General features: G+C 44.6%; 1 protein-coding gene across 1 annotated transcript in view; it reads left to right on the forward strand.

The window, feature by feature from the left end:
- Nucleotides 1-13,924, forward strand: part of LOC139465859 (uncharacterized) — an 82,324-nt gene that overhangs the window by 56,112 nt on the left and 12,288 nt on the right. Inside the window, exons 33-41 of the mRNA XM_071247816.1 lie at nucleotides 1,301-1,440; nucleotides 1,948-2,093; nucleotides 7,360-7,552; nucleotides 8,860-9,012; nucleotides 9,561-9,711; nucleotides 10,514-10,635; nucleotides 11,571-11,743; nucleotides 12,732-12,813; nucleotides 13,367-13,481. Coding sequence (XP_071103917.1) covers nucleotides 1,301-1,440; nucleotides 1,948-2,093; nucleotides 7,360-7,552; nucleotides 8,860-9,012; nucleotides 9,561-9,711; nucleotides 10,514-10,635; nucleotides 11,571-11,743; nucleotides 12,732-12,813; nucleotides 13,367-13,481 — 1,275 coding nt within the window. The remainder of the gene's footprint in view (nucleotides 1-1,300; nucleotides 1,441-1,947; nucleotides 2,094-7,359; nucleotides 7,553-8,859; nucleotides 9,013-9,560; nucleotides 9,712-10,513; nucleotides 10,636-11,570; nucleotides 11,744-12,731; nucleotides 12,814-13,366; nucleotides 13,482-13,924) is intronic.

Below are 13,924 nucleotides of genomic sequence, written 5' to 3' on the forward strand. Positions count from 1 at the left end.
CAAATTGAAAGAGAAATTAGCATTTTCATCTTGCCATAATTATTCATCTTCCCGAGGCAAGGGAGTTTACTGACTATAAAAGTCCAGTTTCGACCCTTGCTGAATTACGGTGGAATTCTGCAGTTACATGCTGGCTGAACAAACAAGTCTCTGCATTGTCTAATCAAAATCGTGTAACAAACTAGACATCCAATTCAATAATCACATAATGGATTTCAAGGTGCAGATTTCGGTCGACTACAGGATTTATGAAGCATCTGTACCGTCAACTGGGTGTTGACAGATATTTTCCAAATCTTTTCATGTTTTTAATCAAGGTGCTCAAATGATCTGATGCGCTCCGTGAGGTAAGACCCATTTAATTATAATATAGATCTTGATTATCAGTCAGATCATCTTGACCAGGCACCGCCTTTTTGTTTGAAGCATAAGTGTTACGAGCGTTGGAATCCGATTGGTCACTAGGTGGGACATAGAAGGGACATAACTCGTAATAGCCACTGGTGATGTTATGATCGAGCTATGAATTTCAGACATAGTTAGGGAAGGGTGGAAAGTGGACTTTGTTTAGTCAGTTGACGCCCTTGCCTTGGGAAGATGTAATTGTTTAAAACTGAACAATAGTGATTAATCCTATGATGCTTCCACAGACTTTTGATTCTGGAATTCTGGAGAGAGTAGGACCTGATTATCATAAGACTGGTCAAATTGTTACTTGTAAATGCTTGAACATGTTTTTGGGATTATTCGTAGCCAAGTGGTCTAAGGTCTAGAGTTGCCTCGCTTTGTTGCCAGTATCAGCTGGTCAATTGAGAGTTTGAACCCCAGATAAGAAACAACCACAACTTTTGCTCCGCCAATACCATTTTCTGCTTGTTTATTTTACAAAAATGGTAAACATCTAAGAAGTGGACAACTCCCAAATTAAGCTGATATGACATAACTGAAGAGCTGTTCAAAGTTAAAGTGACCGTGAAGATGCGGGGTAGAATATGTCTTCAGAAACCCATGCTTGCGGTAATAAGCGACTGTGCTTGTTGTAAAAGGCGACTAACAGGATCGGGTGGTCAGGCTTGCTGAAATGGTTGATGCATGTCATCGTATCTCAAATGCGTGGATTGATGCTCATGATGTCAATCACTGGATTGTGTGGTCCAGACTCGATTATTTACAGACCGCTGTCATATAGCTGGGATATTGCTGAGTGTGGCGTTAAACAACAAACAAACAAACAAACAAATCAAAGTTAAACCATTCACCAAAGTGATACATGATCTCATGTTTCATTGTCTGCGTGCAGCTTTCTGTGCAGAGACGTGTGATCCGGGGACGTACGGTCCGAGCTGTCTGTTCTTCTGTGATTGTAACTACCAGGATTGCAACTACCAGACCGGAGTGTGCCAGTGTGGACCGGGTCTCATTGGTGACAAGTGCCAGAAGGTAGGCATGACGGCCGGGACGTACGTAACCATGCTTTCCTTAGCAGAACGACACCTTCTTCACCCAAGTTGTGAACATCACTTTGAGCTTATTCCCACTTAAAGTACAGCTGTGATGTCACGCTACTGTTTCAACTGTAGATTATCTGTTATGAATTGACAGTTTACTGACCTTCTTTCTGCAATGAACATTTTAAACTCCTGCATTAATTCTAAGCATTTGCGTTATGAATGTACTGGCTCCAGCGATCAGAATGCATGTGCAGTACAAATATATGGACTAGTTCAAATCCAGAGGGGGTGGGGGGGGAAATAGGTTGGTCCAGGGGGTCCGGACTTCCCCCTTTTAAAAACCAAATGTAGTATGTTGAAGGCAGTAAAATTGACTGAGATTAGAAAGGTTAAATATTTGGGCCCCCCCCACTTTTAAAACTAATGGATCCGCCCTGGCCAAGGAGCCATGCTGTAATGTGTCTGGAGTTAACCACCATGTGTGTTTGTGTTTCAGAATTGTCCCCACGGCAAGTATGGCCAGAGTTGTGCCAAGACCTGCTCCTGTCAGCAGAACGCTGGCTGTGATGGCGCCACAGGGCTCTGTCAGTGTCCTCCAGGCTATGTAGGTTCTGACTGTGGCACCAAGTGTACTCAGTGGAAGTAAGTCGTCAAACATGGACCCTTTACACTTCATGGGTACAGTGAGTCCAGAGTGGGGTGTTATCAGCTTTAGCACAGTTCCATTAATGTCATGGAACACCAAGAACATTGTGCCTATTTGAGAAAATGCTTTCCCCATAAGGCCGCCCAACCACCCCTTGTACCCACTATGTGTAACTACCCCTTGTACCCACTATGTGTAACCACCCCTTGTACCCACTATGTGTAACCAGCCCTTGTACCCACTATGTGTAACCACCCCTTGTACCCACTATGTGTAACCACGCCTTGTACCCACTATGTGTAACCCCCCCTTGTACCCACTATGTGTAACCCCCCCTTGTACCCACTATGTGTAACCACCCCTTGTACCCACTATGTGTAACTACCCCTTGTACCCACTATGTGTAACCACCCCTTGTACCCACTATGTGTAACCAGCCCTTGTACCCACTATGTGTAACCACCCCTTGTACCCACTATGTGTAACCACGCCTTGTACCCACTATGTGTAACCACCCCTTGTACCCACTATGTGTAACCACCCCTTGTATCCACTATGTGTAACCACCCCTTGTACCCACTATGTGTAACCACCCCTTGTAGTACCCACTATGTGTAACCACCCCTTGTACCCACAATGTGTAACCACCTCTTGTACCCACTATGTGTAACCACCTCTTGTACCCACTATGTGTAACCAGCCCTTGTACCCACTATGTGTAACCAGCCCTTGTACCCACTATGTGTAACCACCCCTTGTACCCACTATGTGTAACCAGCCCTTGTATCCACTATGTGTAACCACCCCTTGTACCCACTATGTGTAACCACCCCTTGTACCCACTATGTGTAACAACCCCTTGTACCCACTATGTGTAACCACCCCTTGTACCCACTATGTGTAACCACCCCTTGTATCCACTATGTGTAACCACGCCTTGTACCCACTATGTGTAACCACCCCTTGTACCCACTATGTGTAACCACCCCTTGTATCCACTATGTGTAACCACCCCTTGTACCCACTATGTGTAACCACCCCTTGTACCAACAATGTGTAACCACCCCTTGTAGTACCCACTATGTGTAACCACCTCTTGTACCCACAATGTGTAACCACCTCTTGTACCCACTATGTGTAACCACCTCTTGTACCCACTATGTGTAACCAGCCCTTGTACCCACTATGTGTAACCACCCCTTGTACCCACTATGTGTAACCACCCCTTGTACCCACTATGTGTAACCACCCCTTGTACCCACTATGTGTAACCACCCCTTGTACCCACTATGTGTAACCACTCCTTGTACCCACTATGTGTAACCACCCCTTGTATCCACTATGTGTAACTACCCCTTGTACCCACTATGTGTAACCACCCCTTGTACCCACTATGTGTAACCACTCCTTGTACCCACTATGTGTAACTACCCCTTGTACCCACTATGTGTAACCACCCCTTGTACCCACTATGTGTAACCACCCCTTGTATCCACTATGTGTAACTACCCCTTGTACCCACTATGTGTAACTACCCCTTGTACCCACTATGTGTAACCACCCCTTGTACCCACTATGTGTAACCACCCCTTGTACCCACTATGTGTAACCACTCCTTGTACCCACTATGTGTAACCACCCCTTGTACCCACTATGTGTAACCACCCCTTGTACCCACTATGTGTAACCACCCCTTGTACCCACTATGTGTAACTACCCCTTGTACCCACTATGTGTAACTACCCCTTGTACCCACTATGTGTAACCACCCCTTGTACCCACTATGTGTAACTACCCCTTGTACCCACTATGTGTAACCACCCCTTGTACCCACTATGTGTAACCACCCCTTGTACCCACTATGTGTAACTACCCCTTGTACCCACTATGTGTAACCACCCCTTGTACCCACTATGTGTAACTACCCCTTGTACCCACTATGTGTAACTACCCCTTGTACCCACTATGTGTAACCACCCCTTGTACCCACTATGTGTAACTACCCCTTGTACCCACTATGTGTAACCACCCCTTGTACCCACTATGTGTAACCACCCCTTGTACCCACTATGAGTAACCACCCCTTGTACCCACTATGTGTCACCACCCCTTGTACCCACTATGTGTAACTACCCCTTGTACCCACTATGTGTAACTACCCCTTGTACCCACTATGTGTAACCACCCCTTGTACCCACTATGTGTAACTACCCCTTGTACCCACTATGTGTAACTACCCCTTGTACCCACTATGTGTAACCACCCCTTGTACCCACTATGTGTAACCACCCCTTGTACCCACTATGAGTACCCCCACTTGTACCCACTATGTGTAACCACCCCTTGTACCCACTATGTGTAACCACCCCTTGTACCCACTATGTGTACCCCTTGTACCCACTATGTGTCACCACCCCTTGTACCCACTATGTGTAACCACCCCTTGTACCCACTATGTGTAACCCCCCCTTGTACCCACTATGTGTAACCACCCCTTGTACCCACTATGTGTAACCACCCCTTGTACCCACTATGTGTCACCACCCCTTGTACCCACAATGCGTAACCACCCCTTGTACCCACTATGTGTAACCACCCCTTGTACCCACTATGTGTAACCACTCCTTGTACCCACTATGTGTAACCACCCCTTGTACCCAGTATGAGTAACCACCCCTTGTACCCACTATGTGTAACCACCCCTTGTACCCACTATGTGTAACAACCCCTTGTACCCACTATGTGTAACCACCCCTTGTACCCACTATGTGTAACCACCCCTTGTACCCACTATGTGTAACCACCCCTTGTACCCACTATGTGTAACAACCCCTTGTACCCACTATGTGTAACCACCCCTTGTACCCACTATGTGTAACCACCCCTTGTACCCACTATGTGTAACCACCCCTTGTACCCACTATGTGTCACCACCCCTTGTACCCACTATGTGTAACCACTCCTTGTACCCACTATGTGTAACCACCCCTTGTACCAACAATGTGTAACCACCCCTTGTACCTACTATGTGTAACCACTCCTTGTACCCACAATGTGTAACAACCCCTTGTACCCACTATGTGTAACCACTCCTTGTACCCACTATGTGTAACCACCCCTTGTACCAACAATGTGTAACCACCCCTTGTACCTACTATGTGTAACCACTCCTTGTACCCACTATGTGTAACCACCCCTTGTACCAACAATGTGTAACCACCCCTTGTACCTACTATGTGTAACCACTCCTTGTACCCACTATGTGTAACCACCCCTTGTACCCACTATGTGTAACCACCCCTTGTACCCACTATGTGTAACCACCCCTTGTACCCACTATGTGTAACCACCCCTTGTACCCACTATGTGTAACCACCCCTTGTACCCACTATGTGTAACCACCCCTTGTACCCACTATGTGTAACCACCCTCTGTACCCACTATGTGTAACCACCCCTTGTATCCACTATGTGTAACTACCCCTTGTACCCACTATGTGTAACCACCCCTTGTACCCACTATGTGTAACTACCCCTTGTACCCACTATGTGTAACCACCCCTTGTACCCACTATGTGTAACCACCCCTTGTACCCACTATGTGTAACCACCCCTTGTACCCACTATGTGTAACCACCCCTTGTACCCACTATGTGTAACCACCCCTTGTACCCACTATGTGTAACCACCCCTTGTACCCACTATGTGTCACCACCCCTTGTACCCACTATGTGTAACCACCCCTTGTACCCACTATGTGTAACCACCCCTTGTACCCACTATGTGTAACCACCCCTTGTACCCACTATGTGTAACCACCCCTTGTACCCACTATGTGTAACCACTCCTTGTACCCACTATGTGTAACCACTCCTTGTACCCACTATGTGTAACTACCCCTTGTACCCACTATGTGTAACCACTCCTTGTACCCACTATGTGTAACCACTCCTTGTACCCACTATGTGTAACCACTCCTTGTACCCACAATGTGTAACCACCCCTTGTACCCACTATGTGTAACCACTCCTTGTACCCACTATGTGTAACAACCCCTTGTACCCACTATGTGTAACCACCCCTTGTACCCACTATGTGTAACCACTCCTTGTACCCACTATGTGTAACCCCCCTTGTACCCACTATGTGTAACCACCCCTTGTACCCACTATGTGTAACCACCCCTTGTACCAACAATGTGTAACCACCCCTTGTACCTACTATGTGTAACCACTCCTTGTACCCACAATGTGTAACAACCCCTTGTACCCACTATGTGTAACCACCCCTTGTACCCACTATGTGTAACTACCCCTTGTACCCACTATGTGTAACAACCCCTTGTACCCACTATGTGTAACCACCCCTTGTACCCACTATGTGTAACCACCCCTTGTACCCACTATGTGTAACTACCCCTTGTACCCACTATGAGTAACCACCCCTTGTACCCACTATGTGTAACCACCCCTTGTACCCACTATGTGTAACTACCCCTTGTACCCACTATGTGTAATCGTCCCTTGTACCCACTATGTGTAACCACCCCTTGTACCCACTATGTGTAACCACCCCTTGTACCCACTATGTGTAACCACCCCTTGTACCCACTATGTGTAACCCCCCCTTGTACCCACTATGTGTAACCCCCCTTGTTCCCACTATGTGTAACCACCCCTTGTTTGCCAGAAACCACCCCAGTGACTGTTATTGCATTAATAACATGAGTCTCAGTTGAGCACACTGACCAGTCCGCCTGAACAAGCTATTCCGCCACCCCTTGTTTTGCAGAGTGAGTGAGTGAGCTTGTATGGTTTTACGCCGCTTTTAGCAATATTCCAGCAATATCACAGCAGGTGGCACCAGAAATGGGCTTCACCAGATTGTACCCATGTCGGAATCGAACCCAGATCTTTGGCCTGACAGGTGAACGCTTTAACCTCCAGGCTAGCCAACCGCCCTCTCTGTTAGGCAGAAACTATCCCAGTGGCAGTGATTACATTAATACCATGAGCACACCGACCACAAAGTACATCTGGGCAGAGCAACTCTCATCTGATAGCACAATGCATAATTCATTCTAAACAATATTTAATAAAGCTTGACTTTAGGTTCTACTTGTTGAAGCTAGTCATGTCGTTCAGTACTCATTGCACAACTTGGTATCATATCAAGGTTTATGTGAAATGCAAAAGCTATGAGTTCATGATCACACAAGTTCCTCTTCTGAGCCAACAGCATAGTATATGTTTTTGTTTTTCAGATATGGGCAGGACTGCCTTCAGACCTGTTCATGTGTTCAAGCCAACACCGCTTCCTGTGACTTTGATTTGGGTAGATGTCACTGTAAGCCAGGTTTCAGGGGACGTAACTGCAGCTTGCCCTGTTCCAGTGGGTACTACGGTCCTGGCTGCAAGCAGACGTGCGCCTGTTCGGGAGGATCTCCGTGTGACCCAGTTCGTAATACATTGCAACCTCAACACTTTAACCAATATGAGCAGTTGAGATTAATTTGAAAGTCATACACTGATTGGGTCCTTCATCTAGTATGTCAGCATTTGTATTGCCTGGAATTGCAATAAGGCCTTGACCTTAGCCTTAGAGACCTTGACCTTTGGGACCAACCATTTCATGTTCTTGGGCCCGGAATTATTTAGTTAAAAAGTTATTTTTCAAGGAATACATGAATCGTTTTGGTTTATGGCTTTAAGGTCTGTCTCGCATGTATTTGACTTGTATCACAACTCAATTTGGGTCCAAGTATTTATTACAAGCCAAACAACAGAAGAATACAACACAAAATACAAGGAACCTCTCCTGGGTTATGGAAAGGCAAAAGATATGACATATAGCTATGCTATATAGTGATGTTCTTTGTTTTCTGACCACCTCCATGGTCTAGTGGACAGTGCATCTGTCAGAAGACCAGAAGGTCATTGTTGGATGCCTGTCTTCCCACAGATGACATCCTTACCTTGTCAGCAAGCTGACAAGGTTAACCTCTTTGGTCATGTGGACAGGGCATCCGACTTCGGATCAGAAGGTCCGTGGTTCGAATCCTATCACAGGATTCAGAAATTTTATGGCCACTACATTTGGTAGCAGAGCTACACCAAAAAAACATATATTTGTTACCTGGCCTGGAGCTCGGCATGAAGGAGACAAAACAAGGACTGGACGACTCAGCACACACGTCTGAGGAGGGTATCCATGTTAAACTGTGGCAGGCTATGTTAGTGAGCTAGCACTGTTAAACCAGCATTTGGCTGACTAGTACATGCATACATGTCGCTATATAAGTGCAATAATCTTAGTCACGGAGAGTACTTGGAATGAGTGACCGTGTTCGTCAGCTTGACTCCTGAGAGATTCTAGGGCTTCGGTCCTGCCCCACACTGAACACATGTGGTGTCACCTTGAAAAATGTCTTTCTTTGCAATATGCCTCTGTTCACTCAACAGTGATGGTTATGTGATTTAGAAGCTTCTTGCTCCTCATGGGCACTTAGGCTGTATACTCCCCAGGGAGTTGAGGAGGAACATCGAGTCCACACTGATCCATTGACCGGGGTAAATAATGGGTCTTCAATGGATGGACAACAGCACATTACAAATATCCATTCATTATTATTATCTTCATAACATCTGACTATTGTTGCGTATTGGTAAAGCTTATCCTCTTTATTCTCAGTTGATGTATTGTTCGGTCGCATGACTGCCTGTTATTGTATGAATCATTGAGAGCCTGTGTGCCCTGTTCTCAGGTCAGTGGCCAGTGTCAGTGTATCCCAGGGCTCATCGGCGCCACATGTAACCAGGCTTGTCCAGCAGGGAAATACGGAGCTGGATGTAAACTGACCTGCCCAACATGTTCAGCTGGTGTGTGCAGCAAGGCAGATGGCACCTGTATCTGCCAGGTAAGGTTTGTTTGTTTGTTTGTTTGTTTGTTTGCCGTTCTCAGCAATATTCCAGCTGTAAGACCGCGGTCCATTGATAATCGACTCTGGACCAGACAGTCCAGCGATTAATATCATGAGCATTGATCCACGCAATTTGGATACGATGACATGCATCAACCAAGTCAGAAAGCCTGACCAACCGATCCCGTTAATCGCCTCTTACAACAAACAATGTCCCCTTTTGTGGCAAGCATGGGTTGCTGATGACCTATTCTACCCTGGATCTTCATGGATCTCAGGTAAGGGGACACATAATGTACTGAGATTTTCCTTTCAGCTTTAACCTTGCTATCAGGAAGTACACATAGATTTGATCTCTACTATGTCTTTGCCTTAACTTGAGAATCCCTTGAAAATCTTATTTCATCTTGCTTCACATACACTTATGTTGGACTCTTTATACCCAAAACAAGTCAGGTCAGAAACTAAACATGTAGCACCTCTACTGTACTTGTCAAACTATGTTCAGTTGAATCACTTCAGTCAGGATGTTCTCCTTGTTTCAGAGTGGCACCTGCACCTGTCCGAAGGGCCTCTGGAAACCACAGTGCAGCAGTCCTTGTAACTGTGTCCATGGAGGATGTGACTCTCAGACTGGAGCATGTGTGTGTGATGCCGGGTGGACAGGCACCATGTGCCAGACCCAGTGTACCCAGGGTGTGTACCCAGTATAGTGATATATACCCAGGGTGTGTACCCAGTATAGTAGTATGTACCCAGGGTGTGTACTCTGTATAGTAGTATATACCCAGGGTGTGTACCCAATATAGTCATATATACCCAGGGTGTGTACCCAGTATAGTGATATATACCCAGGGTGTGTACCCAGTATAGTAGTATATACCCAGGGTGTAGAATGCACCTGGGGTAGGTCACTGTAGAATGCACCTAGGGTAGGTCACTGTAGAATGCACCTAGGGTAGGTCACTGTAGACTGCACCTGGGGTAGGTCACTGTAGAATGCACCTAGGGTAGGTCACTGTAGAATGCACCTAGGGTAAGTCACTGTAGAATGCACCTAGGGTAGGTCACTGTAGAATGCACCTGGGGTAGGTCACTGTAGAATGCACCTAGGGTAGGTCACTGTAGAATGCACCTAGGGTAGGTCACTGTAGAATTCACCTAGGGTAGGTCACTGTAGAATGCACCTGGGGTAGGTCACTGTAGAATTCACCTAGGGTAGGTCAGTGTAGAATGCACCTAGGGTAGGTCACTGTAGAATGCACCTAGGGTAGGTCACTGTAGAATGCACCTAGGGTAGGTCACTGTAGAATGCCCTAGGGTAGGTCACTGTAGAATCCACCTAGGGTAGGTCACTGTAGAATCCACCTAGGGTAGGTCACTGTAGAATGCACCTAGGGTAGGTCAGTGTAGAATCCACCTAGGGTAGGTCACTTTAGAATGCACCTCGGGTATATATACAGGTAGGTATATCTAAGGTGTTGCTGTCTTTATACAGGGACATATGGAGCGAACTGCGGGAGTCCATGTAAATGTGTCAACTCTATGTGTGATCCAACAGATGGCTCATGCAACTGCTCAGATGGATTCACAGGACCAACATGTGCCATGTCCTGTGCGGTGAGTGATCTTCACGAGGGGTAACCCACAATGCTTAGACCTTTGACAATGCAGTGTTAAAAGTAAGTAACAACAGCCACATCCAGGTACCTTGTGTTGTCATGTCCAAAATTTATTGTTATTTTTAGAGAAAAAAGGCCTCAGGTTAATTCTATGTTTCCAGAAAGCCATGGGGAAAAAAGGGCCTCATGTTGGTTCTATCTTTCCAGAAAGCCATGGGGAAAAAAGGCCTCATGTTAGTTGTATGTTTCCAGAAAGCCATGGGGAAAAAAAAGGCCTCATGTTGGTTCTATGTTTCCAGAAAGCCAGGGGAAACAAGGCCTCATGTTAGTTCTATGTTTCCAGAAAGCTACGGGGAAACCAAGGCCTCATGTTAGTTCTATGTTTCCAGAAAGCCGTGGGGAAAAAAGGCCTCATGTTAATTCTATGTTTCCAGAAAGCCATGGGGAAAAAAGGCCTCATGTTAATTCTATGTTTCCAGAAAGCCATTGTGAAAAAAGGCCTCATGTTAGTTCTATGTTTCCAGAAAGCTACGGGGAAACCAAGGCCTCATGTTGGTTCTATGTTTCCAGAAAGCCATGGGGAAAAAAGGCCTCATGTTAGTTCTATGTTTCCAGAAAGCTACGGGGAAACCAAGGCCTCATGTTAGTTCTATGTTTCCAGAAAGCCATGGGGAAAAAAGGCCTCATGTTAGTTCTATGTTTCCAGAAAGCCATGGGGAAAAAAGGCCTCATGTTAGTTCTATGTTTCCAGAAAGCCATGGGGAAAAAAGGCCTCATGTTAGTTCTATGTTTCCAGAAAGCCATGGGGAAAAAAGGCCTCATGTTAGTTCTATGTTTCCAGAAAGCCATGGGGAAAAAAAGGCCTCATGATAGTTATATGTTTCCAGAAAGGTACGGGGAAACCAAAGCCTCATATTAGTTCTATGTTTCCAGAATGGCACCTTCGGACCCAACTGCCAGCTGCCCTGCCCATCCTGTGGGTCGCGGTCGTATGGCTGTGATCCTGTGACTGGAATCTGCCAGTGTTCCACAGGCTATGCTGGATTGTCATGTGACCAGCCATGTCCACAGGGGAAGTATGGTGACCAGTGTAGTAAAACATGCAAGTAGGTATACAGGATATTGCCATGTCATATTGGGTTGTTATTGGTACTTCCTTCTGGCATTACATCAGGTACAAAGATAACGATTGTTTGAGCATCACCATGTGAATGGGAGAAGACTTTGTCTATATTAGTTGAAAAAAAAAAAAAAATTCTGTTGACAAGGACAGTGAGTGAGTGAGTGAGTGAGTGAGTGAGTAGGTGAGTGAGTGAGTGAGTGGATGGGTGGATCGGTGGGTGGGTGAGTGAGTGAGTGAGTGAGTGAGTTCTTACACTGTTTTTAGCACTATTCAAGCATTATCACAGTGGGGTTCACACCTTGTAACCATGTGGGGAATTGAACCGGGGCCTTTGGGATATTGAGGGAATGCTTTGACCACTAGGCTACCCCACTTCTCCTAACCAGGACAGAGATCCTAATGATTTATGTTAATGCTCAGCTTCTCAAAACTGCGGTTAAACTTTTGGAGGCTAATAGGATTAAAATTTCAAATTGAAAAGAAAATGATGCTGTGATATTAAAGGTAGTAAGGTTTTGAATTCACTAAAATTTCCAAATTTAAGAAAGCAGTGTTAAAGAATCTCTGTGCAGACACAAAGATCTGAACATATGTGTAGGTAATTGCCATTAGAAACTTCTTTAACAGACTTCTTTAATTAACTTCTTTAATAGCTGCCATTGTATCAATTGCTGCCATTTTGGCAAAAGTAAGTTTTTGTCTCCAACATGAAACTTTACCATAGATCCATTTTGTTAAAAAAAAGGTTAAATCTATGGAGAAAATATTTGATATCTAAGCACAATGAACAGTTGTCCATAAGAGGTTTGAAGTTTAAACAGCAACAGTGCTCAACTTGCCGTCTTTCAAATATGATAGCTATCAAATATGATAACATTGCCAACATATAAGTAACTGCTGTACAAATACTGTTACAAATACTGTGACATTTTATGTGGATGTTTATGACATTGGCTTGTGTTATACTCCAGCTGTGTGAACGGTGTCTGTGACACGGTGACTGGGAACTGCACGTGTAACCCTGGTTACACAGGCACTGCGTGTGATCAGGCGGTAAGTCACAGCAAGATACTCCCTCATGTACCGTATTTCCTCTTATAACTACCAGCAATCTGATGTTGAGCAGCTTGTAGAAAGAGTGCTACAAAAAATTACCGATATCTTTTTGTATGTACAAAGTTGATAACCATTATGTGTTTTTAGATTTGCAGGTGTTATTGACAAATGCCTGGAAATTGAAAAAATTGAACATTCCAGCTTGCATCATTGGTTTGAGATGAAATTTCCGGCCATTGATTATTCAATGACGCTCGCAAATCTAAAAGCACATAATGTTTATCTTCTAATTGAATGTGGTGCATGGTATAGAATAAAACCGTGCAGGCCTTCCTTCGATTTCCTTAAGGATTTACACTTTCATGTACAATTATTTAAGGTCATTGTCATTAAGGAATTGTTTTTATTAAAACATGTTAATTTTTGTGTGTGTTGAAGAATACTGTTTTAATATCAACTTCCACTCAAAAAGATTAATGTGATATTTTATGTAGTCAAAAGATAAGGTTTTTTTAAGTTATACATTCACTTATATGTCTTTGCATGGCAGTGTCCTGATGGAACATGGGGAGGTAACTGTATCAACTCGTGTAACTGTGGACCACACTCAACTCGCTGCGACCAAAACATGGGATTCTGTATCTGCAATCCTGGGTTCCAGGGAGGTAGGCAGCAATGTTCACAGGATCAGTTAGGCCTGGCAAAAAACAGATCGATAATCGGTGAAAAGAAATATTAACGATTATCGATATGGAAAGTGTGTCATCGATAATATCTCACATAAATTATTGTGATGAAATAAAAGTTTAGATTTACTGAAACTGATTTGTATTTGTCAATAATGTCATTTGTCGAAGACGGAAAGTAACTGTTTTTGTTGCATCTTAAATGTCCACAAAGTAATCCCTGCATAAATGTGCCACCAATCATCAGTGGAGTGAAATATGTCGATTTCTTTCAGAATTTGTTTTGTGTATTTGCTCAAAGTTACTTCTCCGATATTTATCGATAATTGATTGAAAGTTAGTTAATGAAAACCGATCTCTATGATGTGTATCGATAGCCAACCCTAGGATCAGTTGACTATTGCCATGTGCATGGTCACTTT

This window comes from Haliotis cracherodii, unplaced genomic scaffold, assembly GCF_022045235.1.
Source record: "Haliotis cracherodii isolate W230 unplaced genomic scaffold, xgHalCrac1.p SCAF_18, whole genome shotgun sequence".
Lineage (NCBI taxonomy): Eukaryota > Metazoa > Mollusca > Gastropoda > Lepetellida > Haliotidae > Haliotis > Haliotis cracherodii.